Here is a 15,266-nt window from a genome sequence, read left to right as displayed (position 1 = left end):
GTGCACACACTCCGACACGTACGCGCGGTTTAACTTTGGGATGGTTTCCCTCAGGCTCTCCCGGTACTGAACGAGGACTCCCACAACTGACACGGCACTGTGCTTTACCCAGCCTGCCATTTATGCATCTTCATTTACATGCGCAGATACCCTTATCGTTATTATAATCTAAATCTTATTTATGCTCGACATTTCATGTTCTGTTTTTTTTTCCTTTATGTTAGGCATTTCCTTTCATGCATAATCCTGGAAGCAGGTGGAAAGGCGTTCCACCACGCAGATGTTCAGTGTGTGTTTTGTGCATGTGACAGTTAAAACCTGAAACTTGTTAGGGAACCTTCCGTCAGTGCTGATTCTGGCTGTGGGGGTGCAGGGGCTGATGGGATATCTGAGCAGATGTCTCTCCAATACTAGTAAGAGGTTCCATTGTAGCATCCCGGGAGACAGGTGGAGAGGAGTGTTTACCTGGCCGGGTGTGGCTCAAGCCGCCCAACGACACTCTGTAAACCCTCATGGGCTCCTGCTTTGTCTGTCTTCCATCCAAGGCTGGGATCCCCCCCCACACACACACACACTTTTTTTTTCTCAGGGTGGTGTTATGACAGGGAGTCCAATCCTAATTTAGCAGCGTTAAATAGGGGTGAACAACAACGGCACCATGACAGCAATTATGATAATCATCATTCTCCAAAAGGTAACCCTGAACTGAGCTTCACAAAGAAGGCATTTCATGTTAGGAGGACATCTAGTGATTCATTGACGTCTCGTTTTACAGCACATGCCTCGATAAACTTTCCATAAAAGCTTGTTGTGTGTTTAGGCTGTGAGAATTTGCCCACTGCTTTGATATTTTTTTATCAAAGCACATCTGGGGTTTGTAGATTGTGTGCCTGCATGTATGTGATGTAGCACTACACATCTGCATGTTTTAATCTCCACATTAAGGATTCTGGCAAACGCAATAATAAAAAGCTTTGACACCGTAAAGCACTCCACCCCTCTTGTATTCATTCTCCATTCTATAGATACTTTGAGTTATTCCTCAATTTTAGAAATGGACTCCTTTATGACATCTTCTGCTCCGCCTGTCATGGGGCGATTTTCTCCGGTATTTTCTATAAGCCCCATGGCTTGTTGGCCTCTGATGGTGCTGTGGAGCCAAGAGCAATGACTCCATCCGAGCTTCTGTCCCACAACCAGCTGCCACAGGTGGAGCTCAGTCCCCCCCACCTCCAGTCTCAGTTGAACTAGCATGTTTCCGACGCAGTACGTGAATTATGCCATGGGAAGTTTGTAAGTTTAACGATGACTTAAGATTTGAATTTAAAGTTTTAAAAAATGTCTGTGAGCATCATGAAAGGCAGTGCAGCAGACAAGAGGATCCATACCTGCCCTTGAGGGGTCATTGTACCTTTGAACAGGAAGCATAAGACGGTTGAGAGCTGAAAATACCCGTGTGGTTGCTCTGGATATCAGCTGAGGAAAATGATTTGAGACAGAATTACATCCAGCAGCATCCTGCTGTGTCTCATTACTGTGTTTGACTCGTAATTCAGTATGAGGTTGTCCTAGTCCCACCAGGCAGGTGAATCGGTAAATATGGATTATAAGTCTAAATATTGAAGTGATTTTCAACCCGCCCCCACCCTTCTGGGCATGGCTCTGCAGCCTGTTGCTGTTAGTTCTTCAAATGCCCCCACAATGTGATGTGTGTTATTTTACCTTGTGGTTGTGTTTTATAAAATTCTGTGGCTGCAGTCAAAAAACTGAAAATAGGAAAAGTCTCGTATTTTGCTTGGTTACCTATGGTTAAGGTTAGGGCTGGGGGGGGTGGGGTTGGGACATTGTTGGGATTAGGGTTATGCCCATAGAAATGAATGGAGAGTCCCCACAAAGATATGAATACGGGGACTGCGTGCGTGTGTGTTTGTGCCCACGTGAGTGTGTCTTTGTGTTTGTGTGCGTGGGTGCATGTGCTTCTGTGTGTTTTCGTGCCCACATGCGTTTGTATTGAGGGACAGCAAACAGTGTAGATTTGCAGCTTCATCCGCCGCTCACCTTTATCGCCCATTCTCCTTTTTTGTCATTTTCACTGGAGCGTAGCTGCAGTGCCGCTGCCTGTCCCCTTTCTATTTTACTCCCTTTGTTTAGCTACATAAAGCCCCCGTATCTATATCACATGCCCGCTGGGCATCGCCACGCCGCTGGCGGCCCGTCCCACCCCACTGTCAACGCCGGTCCACGTTCACCGAGTGCTGAAGTACCGGCCAGGTGAGGCTAGCTCCGCCCATCTCGCAGAGTCACACTCGGCGCGTTCAGGGTCGCCTCGGCCCACCGGACCTTGCCGAGGCTTCTAGCTAACGAGGCTCCGTCTGTGGAAAAAATTAACCAGGGACTATTAATGAGTAGCTGTTAGCAGAACTGATGGTCATGGCTTTACAGGCAGTTTAATTTAACCTGGATGTATCCACCATCCATTTGTAGTACAAATCTCCTGGCCTCTATCTGATCCGTCTTGGAGCGGTAAATATTCCGTTGTTGGCACAGAACGGCCTATTTTCCCGTGTTTTCTCGGAATCTTGGGAATGTTTATGTGTGCCACTGTAAACAAACCCTGGAATCTGGCAGGATGGCATTTGCCAGTGCTGACTTAGCCCTCATCACGGTTCACTGGCCGTAAGTACTGCAGGCCCCTGCTGCGTCAGTCTGCCTGCGCAGTCACTGGGAAAACGTGCAGCCCTGCAGCAGGCCGTGGTGGGAAACGGCCGTTGGAGACGCGACGTACCGTTTGGCTGGCACGGGCTCATGCCGCGAGCTTGCGCCCTCGGGCGCCTACCACACCTGTCCAGGCACAGTCGCATACCGTGCGTCATGCCTCTGGATTGTGGGACTGGCACCCAGTGGCAGAATGTCTCTCTGCTGGGCACTGTGCAGTAAAAACCGTCTGTGAAACTCTAGGTGGCGCTCTAGGCTTTTAGCGCTGGAACTCTGCAGAGGTAGAGGCTTTGGGGGTTTTGCCGCTTATGCGTGAAGTGCTTCTGCTCTCGTCTGCGCCCTGAAGGGTCACCCAGCTTCTGACACACCCACCTTTCTGTCTCCTTCCTTGGCTCAGCCAGTTTTCTGTCGTATGGCTCCGCTCCTCGTGTTTTTCCCTGAGTTGGACTGAACCGTGAGTTTTCCGGTTCCACAGCATACCGGCCCAGGCTGGCTTTCGGTGAGGTTTCGGCGTACAATGAATTCCCCAAGCGGTCAAAGATAGAGCTGCTGCACAGCCACCAGTCTCCCTGAACCACACCTCCAGTGAGGGATGCCGGTGAGCTTGGAGCCCGTCCCCGCAACATGGTACGGGGCAGATGGCACCCTGCCCTCAAACAATGCCAGGAATTCACAGGCATCATACCTAACTGCGATTTATTCTTTTTTTTTTTTACTGGAATACCTTGATTAGACTAGTACACAGAATAAAGGAATCCCAGCGCTGGAAGTGTGTGGCTACTTTCATATCCACTACCGGGAAAATACTTACGTTTAAGATTGAAAGGTACAGTAGCTTACACTTCCATATGGTAAAATTTATGCTGCGAAGGAAACTAAGTAAAAGTCTGTCAAGGAAGCAGCTACAGTAGATGTGCCCTCTGGTGACTCTAGGGGTTTGTCAGCATTTGTCCCCCAGCAGGACAGAGATCTATCACTGGGTGTATTACTCATTCTTAAAGTGGGGCTGTTTGTGTCTGCATGTCCTGGTAGATCCTGGCAAACCTGGTTATGGAGACCCTTGTTCCAGAGCTGAGAGAGCCCATTGCTGCCCGACTGAAGGGAAAACCATTCGAGAAGCAGAGGAACTGGATGCTGGTGAGTTAGAGGTCCGACACAAACCGAGAAGGTCCCATGGCACGGGCTGGTGGGTTCTGAGGAGGTCCGCATGCTGTAGGTTTTTCTCCTGGTAAATGTTACATCTGCTGCAGCTGGAATCAACGTCAAATACTGCTGGTGTGCTGTTCCTGTCTAATCTTCTCTATGTCTTTACACAGCACCAAGGACTCATAGGAAATTAAGCGTTAGAACACATGAAAGGTTCAACAGAAGGCACATATGAAATGGGAATGTCAACAATCAGTTAGAAATTCTTGCTGTTGTGTGAAAATCCTGCAGTTTTAATTTTACATAAAATTCAAAGATAGAAGTGCTGATGATGCTGGAGGGGGGTGATATTTTGCTGAAACATGCAGATTGGATGTTCGTGCGGCATGCTGCACGTCATGCTGACCTTGGTTTAGAACATGCATGAACTTCCCCTTTTAAAGACAAGCGGGTCCCCGTGGACTCGGCAGACGCCGGCTGGTGTGACGTCGGTGCAGGTTGGCGTGGCCCCACCCCGGTTCTTTCGCCATCCAAGCCTGCTCATTTGGTTGGCACGTGTTTTCTCTGCCTGAACCCAGCTTGCTTCTCGCACCCCCCAACCCCCTCGCACCCTAGATCTCGGACGCCGTGTACAGCATGGTCCAGGGCCAAGTGCGGGCGCAGTACGAGGCAGTGGTGCAGAAGTGTGAGGCCAGTCGCCCCCTTCAGGAGGCCTCCATACGCACGGACATGGACCAGATCATCACCTCCAAGGAGCACGTCACCAACAAGATCAGCAGTAAGCCCCCCAGGAAATATCGTCCATGCTTCATCAATATGAATACCAGTATGAATATGAAACTGAAGTGTAGCTTCAATCATGTTTTGAGAGGGAAGTTCTTAGACATCAATCATGGAGATAATTGAATCTTGGAAAGAACATAAGAAGTCCCACCAACTATCTTGATCTTAAGTGAGCAGTTTACTTTCGTTACGTTTTGATTGGATGCGACAGTGTGAATTGGATTTTTTGCAATCTTGCTCATTTGACTCCCCCTCTGAGTCTGGTTCCTCCCAAAGTTTCTTCCTTCTAGGGAGATTTTCCTTGGCACTATCGCTTCCGGGCTTAATCACTAGGGGCTTTGGGCGGGATTAATGTAAAGCTCTTTTTGTGAAAGTACACTATAGAAAAAACATTGAATTGAAATTAATTGTACTACAGTTTCACCTGTCTGCACCCAGCTTCCTCAAGTGCCAGGTTTATGTCCTAATGGGCCAGGTGTGGTTCCCTTGTGACTCCAAGCATGGAATGTGCCATCGATCTGCTGTTTTCACAAGCCTACCCATAATGCACAGCTTTGACTCTAACCAGCTGATTAGAATAATTTCTAATGGAATTCAGATCATCCCCAAAGGACCATCACTGTCTCACTATCAGCTGAAGCTTTCGTTGCTTTACGTGCCCTGTGGCATCTCACTCCATCTTCCCTTTTTTGTTCTCATGAAGCCACAGGAGTGGAATTTCAGCATTCCAAAAACACTTGTGCAAGTGGAAATAACACTGGGAACCGGACACTGGAACCTGTCTGATCGCCTGTACCATTGGGAAAGGGTCACTGTGTATCCTTGCCAAACACACCTAGGCCAGTAGTGGATAATAGTGATACTTTATTAATACCCCCCCTTTCCCCATCCGGAAGATGAGCAAGGGTAGGGGGTCACCGCAAAGGCCCAGCCACCTACAAGACTCATGGAGCTGGGGGATTAAGGACCTTGTTCAAGGGTCCTTGGACCGTAGGTGTCGTTAGGTTCGATCACTCAGGGCTGTTCATTCCTTCGAGGAAAAGTCAAGTCAGGGGAACAGTTGACTTTTTTTCAATAGTTAGAAACACCCCTGCCTTGGACACATGATTATTTTGCTATGGCTGGGTTTGAACAGGTGACCTTCTGATCACAGGCACAGAGGCTTAGACCACTAAGCCACACCCTGCTTGAAGCAGGTTCCTCCATGTGTGCTGGTTTCCTCATGCAGCTAGACATTAGTCTGTGACGGTGTGAGTACATGTATGTGTACGTGACTGTGTGTTCATGGGTTTATGTGCCTTGTGATGTTCAATCCCCAAATGCTTTACTGAGACCATCTGACCAGCCTCTGATGCTCCCTCAGCCCTGGTCATGCCCAAGGCCGAGAAGCTCCTGAAGGCCAGCATCCAGCCCTACATCAACTCCATCCTGGAAGCCCTGATGGAGCCCACCAGCCGCGGCTTCTCGGAAGTCCGGGAAGTGTTCTTCCGTGAACTGGTGGAAATGAGCAAGAACACACTCAATGGCGGCAGCAAAGAGAAGCTGGGCGAGGTGAGGGCCTGGCCACTCCTGATCGGACCTGTGGCTGTTCCCTGGGGATCTGCAGGCTCATGTTTGTATGTGTGAGAAGTCACTGCAGTCACTACATTAATCATGTTACTTTAATAAGCTGAATGCTGCCCTCTTGTGGTGTGATGTGGGATTGCACATCCTTTATCAGTGTTCCACAGTCTTCAAAAAGCAGTAAGAGAAGTAGAGAATTCTCATTATGTAATTCCTTGTGTTTCATGATCTCTGTCCAAGTCTCCCCACTTTCCTAAATGTCTCACCGCCTTACCACCCCAGTCTTACTGCCTTTATCCCAGTTTCACTACATCCATGTCACTCACTGTCCTTTGGTGTCTAGCAAATGGAGAGGATCTCTATGCTGGCATTCCATCCAGTGAAGATGCAGAGCTGCTATGAGAAGGTGGAGAATCTGCATCTGGAGGGCCTCCAGCAGCGCTTTGATGTGTCCAGCACATCCGTCTTCGTCCAGAGGGCGCAGATCCTCATGAGAGAGGTGAGATGTCTGGTCTCCAACCAGCCTCCGAAAAGACATATTGGTGACAGGCGCGTCTTACCTGCTGTTTGTCTGAATTTTTGTGACATCATAGAAAAGCCACCAAATAGCAGACGGAAAATTCTACCCTGATGCCCCAGAGCATTTTTGGCCTGGAAATGCTGTCTTATGTGGTACAAAAAAATCCTGATTATATTTTGATAACAGACGTAGACACGTCCTTTTAAATAGCATCCTCAGAACATGCCTTGACATGGAAACGGCCTTCTGACTGTCCCTGCACCTTTAATGTGGTCTCCGCAACTCGGTGTTTTGTGTATCAGGGAGGGAACTGGTGCTGTTGTGATTGGGGAGCGAGATGTGGCTGCTCGCTCTGTCAGTGGAAACTGGCCCACTTTTTTCTAAATAAAGTGAGCCGAGTACGTTTCACTTCAAACTGAGGATGAATTGGCCCAAACGTGTACTTTCAAGCGATAGAAGGGAGACATTGTACACACAGGTTTGCTTTGGAGAATTAAGCCATTCAGCGGGGTGGTGTGTGTATCGTGTGTGTGTGTGTGTGATGTTCATTCAGTAGGTGAGAGGAGAAAATGATGTGCTAGATAATGAATTACTCAACAAGGCATGAGTTTTGGCCACACTACACCCTTGAACCCAGAAGCCATGGTGCCCCCTTGTGGCAATTTATGATAAAGCAGGTACATCATTGGATACCTTTACCTCTCACCTGGCCCTTAGTCTCACCTTGTATGTTTCTGCAGCAAATGGACAATGCTGTGTACACCTTTGAGCAGCTTCTGCACCAGAGTATGGAAGGCCAAGGCGGGGAGGATCTCTGCAAGACCATCCAGCGCTGTCAGGACCGGGTCATCAAGGTATGACAGCTTCACTAGTGAAGCTGGATTGGCTGTGTAGATGCACACATTGGACAATGAAGCTGTACTTTGTGCTCTCATAGACACCAGAAAACCAGATCTCTGCTCTTGAAGTATTGCACAGTCAATTGTTTCCGTTTGTCTAGTAAATGGAATGAGCTCTGATAAGGTGGATATCTAGAGATGTTTAGACAAACAAGGTTTCTAAACTAAGACCCTGCTCTCTTGCATTAGAAATATGACTATGACAGCAGCACAGTTCGCAAGAAGTTCTTCAGAGAAGCTCTTCTGCAGATCTTCATCCCATATATGCTGAAGCAGCTGACTCCAACTGTCGCCCCCGTGAGTCTCCCGCTTTTCCATGCCAAAGAGCCCTGACATTCCCGTCACGCTCTCCCAAGATACGACATCGTCTCAGTTCTAACTGCCTTCGTTATCCTTCTCCAGGAGCTGCCTAAATTCAAGGACCTGATCTTCGAGGACTTCTCACGCTTCATCTTGGTTGAGAACATCTTTGAGGAGGTGGTTCTCCAGTCCATCATGAAGGACATCATGATGGGTGAGTCTGAGTTCCAGTCTTTTAAGGGGAACAGCTCCTTCCCATGCTGCTGAATTCATTTTTTTCACCTCACACACCTCACGATATAGTTCAGAACTACAAAGTCTGTAAGACCAGGGCTGTCCAGGACTAAGGCTTAATGCCTGCTTTTGTGGATTTTAATGTTACTCCTTCATACTCCATTTGGCAGGAGTAGGAGGTCCTATCCTGGTCAATAACCTTTCTTCCATTTGTAACTGACCTACATCATCTCTCTGCATGATTAAAACACTTTCTGTGCTGTGATAGGCTGTGTGATTAAAACACTCACTTTGCTGTGATTAGTTATGTGATTAAAAGAGTCACACATTCTGTGATGTTATAAGCTGTGTGATTAACACACTCGCACTTTCCCTGGTGTGATAGGCTGTGCTATTAACACACTCGCACTTTCCCAGGTGCGATAGGCTGTGCGATTAACACACTCGCACTTTCCCTGGTGCGATAGGCTGTGCGATTAACACACTCGCACTTTCCCTGGTGTGATAGGCTGTGCGATTAACACACTCGCACTTTCCCTGGTGCGATAGGCTGTGCGATTAACACACTCGCACTTTCCCAGGTGTGATAGGCTGTGCGATTAACACACTCGCACTTTCCCTGGTGCGATAGGCTGTGCGATTAACACACTCGCACTTTCCCTGGTGCGATAGGCTGTGCGATTAACACACTCGCACTTTCCCTGGTGTGATAGGCTGTGCGATTAACACACTCGCACTTTCCCTGGTGCGATAGGCTGTGCGATTAACACACTCGCACTTTCCCTGGTGCGATAGGCTGTGCGATTAACACACTCTCTTTTTGTACATGCAGCTGTGAAAGAGGCAGCTGTCCAGAGGAGACATAATTTGTACCGGGACAGTATCGTCCTGACCAACAGTGACCCCAACCTGCTTCTGCTAGCGGACAGTACCCCTATTGATTGGGGCAGTCAGTACGGCAATGAGAAGGACCGCATGGATGGCAGTGAGCCACAGAAGAGGAGAAAGCAAGTGGTGTCCATGATTCAGCTGGATGGGACTCAACTGTTACCCCATGAATCCTGCCTGGAGGTTCCGGGGGTTTGTGACATTTCTGAGGAGGGCCAGGATGGTGACAGCACTGTCCCCGCCTCATCAGGGCCACATCAAGACAAAGCGGTCCCCCTGACCAATGGGACCAGCCAGCCAGAAGGCAGCCTAGAGAAGGCCATCGCCCCTACCCCTCAGGAGACACAGCCCGGTCCGTCAAAAGCAGAACCTCAGCAGGAAGAGGCCAAGAAACCAGAGGGGCATGTAGAAGGATCTCCACAGGACGCCGCTATAGAGAGCGCCATAATGGAGATAGAGAACGCCGTGAGCGGTGAGGAGCTTCTCTCTGAGGACGAAGGGCAGGAATTAGCCAAGGTGGTGTCTATAACCCCAGAGGCACACGGGCAGATGGCGGAAGGTCCCCAGACCACGGTACCCAAGCCAGCGGCAACCGACCTCCATCCTCATGGCAACACCAGCGATTCCGCCCACAAAAACGAGGAGGCAGGAGCCAAGTCTGTCTCAGAAGGTCAGATAACAGACCACAGTAACTTGGTTACAGGAGAAGGGGTGTCAGGGGGACAGTCCACATCATGTCCTGCTGCCGGTGGAGAGGTTTGAGCTGACATACACCCCCCCCCCAAACAACAAATAAAACACGCTTTTACAGAAGAGACAGAGGCTTAGTTTATGATTACCTGTCTGGAAAGCATTCGCTAAGAGCGAGATGATAAATCTACAGTTTATTTAGTTGGACATTCTACACCTTGTACTTTTTTTCCATCATTTTCTGAAAATCAAGTATATTCCGAATTTTGACGACTGCAAATGAACACCAAAATCCCAATATGGGCTTGGCAGCAGTCAAGTCAATTTCATATAATCTTTTATACTATTACGCAAATATAGGCTTCATTTTGATTTGCGTTCCATCAACATCTGTGGCCACAAAATGTATGTATGAATCACTGCCATAATCCTGAGAAGTTGCAAGTTACATGCAGGATTTGTGAATTCCTGCTCAGATGTGGTCTCCGTCTGGTCACTGCTGTACCCAGAGACAAACAAACGGCTGAGACTCTTACACTACAGGAGAAATAGGAGTCAACACAAATAAAAAACTAATAAATAAAATGCCCAAATCCTTCTCATCTTCTCACCTTCCTCTGCTGCTGAGGATGTGGCCTATCCGCGTTTTAGAACATCTTGAACTTACAAGATCTCAAAGTTTTGACTAACTTCACCTAACTACTTTGAGGGAGATCCTTTGAAATGGAATTCCATATTGACCAATGCTAACTGGCCAATAATATCTTATTTTGGCTGAATAACAATTAGTAAATTCACAATGAGAGTACACTGCATTGACCTTGCCTTTGGAAACACTGAAAAATATTAATGCCATTGGATGTCATATTACTTTGTGTTTTTTCGCCCTTTCAAAGCTAAGGTTTCATTGCTCTGTGGTCTATTTTATATATGAATACTTACATAACTATTGATGATATTCCGCAAACATGCTTTTGCAAACACTATTTTTATGTCACTGGCTCCGTTTAGCTTTAAACTGCTTATGTTGCCTTGTGCCACCCTGATTTGTGCCTAGTTAGTAAACAGTGTAAAACTGGGATAGATGACCAGGATTTCATTAGCAATGGCTCCATTAATGAGCAAAACACTCACCTTTAGTGAGGATTTAGCAGGTAACCAGGTCAGATGGAGGTGAGAGAGCTTTGGTTAGCATCCCCCCCCCTCACTTACCTGAAGCTGCTTTTTGCATGAGCTGGTTTGTAAAGTTGTTCTTTGTTCTTTAGAAATTTTGAAAAATGCAGGTTAATTTAGGGTAACTGCTGTAATACCCTAGAGAAGGGTATTTCACCTGAGTACTTTAAGCAGTTTATCCAAATGCACTATTGGGTACCGGGAAAATCTCATATATTCTCATATTTTGTGGATCTGTTTTCCATCTGGGGAGTCAGGCTTCCCACACTAAGGTCTCCCTGAGCGTTTTCAGGCCATCCACAGCACCCTCGCCGCTGTGGGTTTTCAAACGCTCGTTTCACCCATAACCAGATGCAACTGCTAGGAATAAAGGTGGCTGAAGATGAAAATATCTACTGAAAAGCAAATATAAGGTTGCTTTGGAAAAAAGTGTCTGACATTCAAATAAGCTCCTAATAAAGTGTGATGGGTGTTTACACTTTATGGGGCCCTGCTTGATTTATGGTACTGTGCTTGATCATATGGGGCCCTTTATCTTCTGCCAACACATGTGCCTTTTACCCATGGGGGGCTTTTCTATCCTGCTTTTCACTGTACACAAGCGGCGCATTTACTTCCTGTTCAGCTCCTTTAAACTTCATATTTGTCTCAATGAAAACAGACCTATTGAGCTGGGTAGATCTTTGCACGACTTTGAAGACCAGAACCCTAATGTTTTATTTATTATTTTTTAGCACACCACGTCTGTGCATTTTTTTTAAATGTCTAATGCAATTCTGGATGATATTGTTTTTTAAATATAAAGAATAAAAAGTAATATGCATTAAATAAATTTGCAGTTTGGTCATTGTGACAATTACACAAAATGCCCTGTGTCAAACAATCATTTAAACATGCAGGAATCCTCAGAAGAGATTTTGAAATGAAACAGGTTTCCTGCAAATTGCTTCCCATGAGGAGATCTTTGTCATTGATGCTGCAGCCTTACCCTGCCACACCCCCTCAGTCAGCCCATCTGAAGAACGGCTGCTAGTCTCCCGGTTTAGCAAATTTCATCAAAAACCTCTACAAGTAAAAAAAAAATCAGCCAAAAATCATTTACTTGTAATACATAATTGTAACTCGATATTGTTATCAAATCAGGCTCTGTTCTTCTTTCTTCAGAAAATTCGCTAAGAGCTGCATTTAAAACACCATGTTGTCTGTGATAATTCATATCTTTCCATGCCAATAGTATCGAGTCTTCTGTGGCGAAGTGGTTTTTACATAGAAAACAAAGCGGTGAGTTGAAGAGGAATTATATCAGTACTTTGTTTAAAACTGTGCGTAAAAAGCTGTATATCTTTATTATTAATAATAAGTTGCAAAACGTGAATGGGGAGTCTTCAAGTTTGCGAGAAGATCGCCCCCTGGTGGAATAAAGGCAAGAACAGCTTACAGCACCTAGTATTACCAGGCAGTATTTAGAGTTAAACGGTGTGTAAAAGCTGCCTTTATGAATGAGAGAGAGAGAGAGAGAAAAAAAAAAGTAAAATGGAAGGGGAGTGATAGATTTAAATTAATCGTGAAGTGGAGCGCCCCCTGTATAAAGTAAAAGTGAGAAAAGCTTACAGCACCTGGTATTCCCAGGCGGTCTCCCATCCAAGTACTAACCAGGCCCGACCCTGCTTAGCTTCCGAGATCGGACGAGATCGGGCGTGTTCAGGGTGGTATGGCCGTAAGCGAGAGACGCTACCAAAGACAGCCCTTTTGTACCACACGCGTCTATACACGCCAGTTAGTCCCATCGCATCCTACTCCTGGTTTTCTATCTGACTCACACTGCAGCCCCACCATCCAATCGGCAGCGCCGGACCCACACCAAACATTCACCAAACTGCTCAGCCGGCAGCCTACGGCAATTATTCCGTTCTTTCCGCATCCGCACACTTGCTTCTCTTTAACCCCTTTTCACTAGCGCACAGGTTAATCGCCGCACGTCCCCCGCCGGCAAACATTACTCCTTTGCCTACCGCATGCAGGCTTCTCCTAACGACCCTCTGTTATCAACTCCGCTAACGGCCACAAAATCTCCGCCGCACGAAGCCCACTGGTGGCTGCTCAATCACATGCTTCCCCAGAACGTCGCGCTGTCAGAACACTGGCAGCTACAGGTCCATACTGCAGCCAGAACAATTTTCTACATTCAAACATTGACGGCCTCTTCTCTCTAAAAATTCACCAGACCGCTTCTACCACCAGCAAAGAAGTTTCCATCCCTAATTCCTCTGTGATGCCCACTAACCTACACGTTAAGCCGGCATGGAAAGGTGTGAATTAACACGGCCAGCCTGCTGTTTTAAATACAGCTTTTAGCAAGTTTTGAAAGGAGGAGAAGAGCAGACCTTGCTGTGCCAATAGTATCGAGTCTTCTGTGGCGAAGTGGATTTTACATAGAAAACAAAGCGGTGAGTTGAAGAGGAATTATATCAGTACTTTGTTTAAAACTGTGCGTAAAAAGCTGTATATCTTTATTATTAATAATAAGTTGCAAAACGTGAATGGGGAGTCTTCAAGTTTGCGAGAAGATCGCCCCCTGGTGGAATAAAGGCAAGAACAGCTTACAGCACCTAGTATTACCAGGCAGTATTTAGAGTTAAACGGTGTGTAAAAGCTGCCTTTATGAATGAGAGAGAGAGAGAAGAAAAAAAAGTAAAATGGAAGGGGAGTGATAGATTTAAATTAATCGTGAAGTGGAGCGCCCCCTGTATAAAGTAAAAGTGAGAAAAGCTTACAGCACCTGGTATTCCCAGGCGGTCTCCCATCCAAGTACTAACCAGGCCCGACCCTGCTTAGCTTCCGAGATCGGACGAGATCGGGCGTGTTCAGGGTGGTATGGCCGTAAGCGAGAGACGCTACCAAAGACAGCCCTTTTGTACCACACGCGTCTATACACGCCAGTTAGTCCCATCGCATCCTACTCCTGGTTTTCTATCTGACTCACACTGCAGCCCCACCATCCAATCGGCAGCGCCGGACCCACACCAAACATTCACCAAACTGCTCAGCCGGCAGCCTACGGCAATTATTCCGTTCTTTCCGCATCCGCACACTTGCTTCTCTTTAACCCCTTTTCACTAGCGCACAGGTTAATCGCCGCACGTCCCCCGCCGGCAAACATTACTCCTTTGCCTACCGCATGCAGGCTTCTCCTAACAACCCTCTGTTATCAACTCCGCTAACGGCCACAAAATCTCCGCCGCACGAAGCCCACTGGTGGCTGCTCAATCACATGCTTCCCCAGAACGTCGCGCTGTCAGAACACTGGCAGCTACAGGTCCATACTGCAGCCAGAACAATTTTCTACATTCAAACATTGACGGCCTCTTCTCTCTAAAAATTCACCAGACCGCTTCTACCACCAGCAAAGAAGTTTCCATCCCTAATTCCTCTGTGATGCCCACTAACCTACACGTTAAGCCGGCATGGAAAGGTGTGAATTAACACGGCCAGCCTGCTGTTTTAAATACAGCTTTTAGCAAGTTTTGAAAGGAGGAGAAGAGCAGACCTTGCTGTGCCAATAGTATCGAGTCTTCTGTGGCGAAGTGGATTTTACATAGAAAACAAAGCGGTGAGTTGAAGAGGAATTATATCAGTACTTTGTTTAAAACTGTGCGTAAAAAGCTGTATATCTTTATTATTAATAATAAGTTGCAAAACGTGAATGGGGAGTCTTCAAGTTTGCGAGAAGATCGCCCCCTGGTGGAATAAAGGCAAGAACAGCTTACAGCACCTAGTATTACCAGGCAGTATTTAGAGTTAAACGGTGTGTAAAAGCTGCCTTTATGAATGAGAGAGAGAGAGAAGAAAAAAAAGTAAAATGGAAGGGGAGTGATAGATTTAAATTAATCGTGAAGTGGAGCGCCCCCTGTATAAAGTAAAAGTGAGAAAAGCTTACAGCACCTGGTATTCCCAGGCGGTCTCCCATCCAAGTACTAACCAGGCCCGACCCTGCTTAGCTTCCGAGATCGGACGAGATCGGGCGTGTTCAGGGTGGTATGGCCGTAAGCGAGAGACGCTACCAAAGACAGCCCTTTTGTACCACACGCGTCTATACACGCCAGTTAGTCCCATCGCATCCTACTCCTGGTTTTCTATCTGACTCACACTGCAGCCCCACCATCCAATCGGCAGCGCCGGACCCACACCAAACATTCACCAAACTGCTCAGCCGGCAGCCTACGGCAATTATTCCGTTCTTTCCGCATCCGCACACTTGCTTCTCTTTAACCCCTTTTCACTAGCGCACAGGTTAATCGCCGCACGTCCCCCGCCGGCAAACATTACTCCTTTGCCTACCGCATGCAGGCTTCTCC

At 47.1% G+C, this 15,266-nt stretch overlaps 1 protein-coding gene and 3 non-coding genes across 4 annotated transcripts in view; 1 reads left to right on the top strand and 3 right to left on the bottom strand.

Annotated features, from left to right (window-relative positions):
- niban2b (niban apoptosis regulator 2b) overlaps positions 1-11,724 on the top strand; it is a 36,216-nt gene extending 24,492 nt beyond the window's left edge. Inside the window, exons 7-14 of the mRNA XM_048982625.1 lie at positions 3,748-3,852; positions 4,477-4,639; positions 6,008-6,195; positions 6,551-6,706; positions 7,468-7,581; positions 7,816-7,923; positions 8,029-8,140; positions 8,993-11,724. Coding sequence (XP_048838582.1) covers positions 3,748-3,852; positions 4,477-4,639; positions 6,008-6,195; positions 6,551-6,706; positions 7,468-7,581; positions 7,816-7,923; positions 8,029-8,140; positions 8,993-9,810 — 1,764 coding nt within the window. The 3' untranslated portion in view covers positions 9,811-11,724. The remainder of the gene's footprint in view (positions 1-3,747; positions 3,853-4,476; positions 4,640-6,007; positions 6,196-6,550; positions 6,707-7,467; positions 7,582-7,815; positions 7,924-8,028; positions 8,141-8,992) is intronic.
- Positions 11,725-12,515: 791 nt separating this feature from the next.
- Positions 12,516-12,634, bottom strand: LOC125733279 (5S ribosomal RNA). The gene has a single exon (XR_007392628.1). It is a non-coding gene; the product is annotated as a 5S ribosomal RNA (ribosomal RNA).
- A 1,044-nt stretch (positions 12,635-13,678) lies between these two features.
- Positions 13,679-13,797, bottom strand: LOC125733267 (5S ribosomal RNA). Its single transcript, XR_007392617.1, has one exon. It is a non-coding gene; the product is annotated as a 5S ribosomal RNA (ribosomal RNA).
- Positions 13,798-14,841: 1,044 nt separating this feature from the next.
- Positions 14,842-14,960, bottom strand: LOC125733256 (5S ribosomal RNA). Its single transcript, XR_007392606.1, has one exon. It is a non-coding gene; the product is annotated as a 5S ribosomal RNA (ribosomal RNA).
- Between the last annotated feature and the right edge of the window lie 306 nt (positions 14,961-15,266).

Source organism: Brienomyrus brachyistius, chromosome 2 (genome assembly GCF_023856365.1).
Source record: "Brienomyrus brachyistius isolate T26 chromosome 2, BBRACH_0.4, whole genome shotgun sequence".
Lineage (NCBI taxonomy): Eukaryota > Metazoa > Chordata > Actinopteri > Osteoglossiformes > Mormyridae > Brienomyrus > Brienomyrus brachyistius.
Note: the sequence above shows the minus strand (reverse complement) of the source record. Positions and strands in the feature narration are given on the sequence as shown.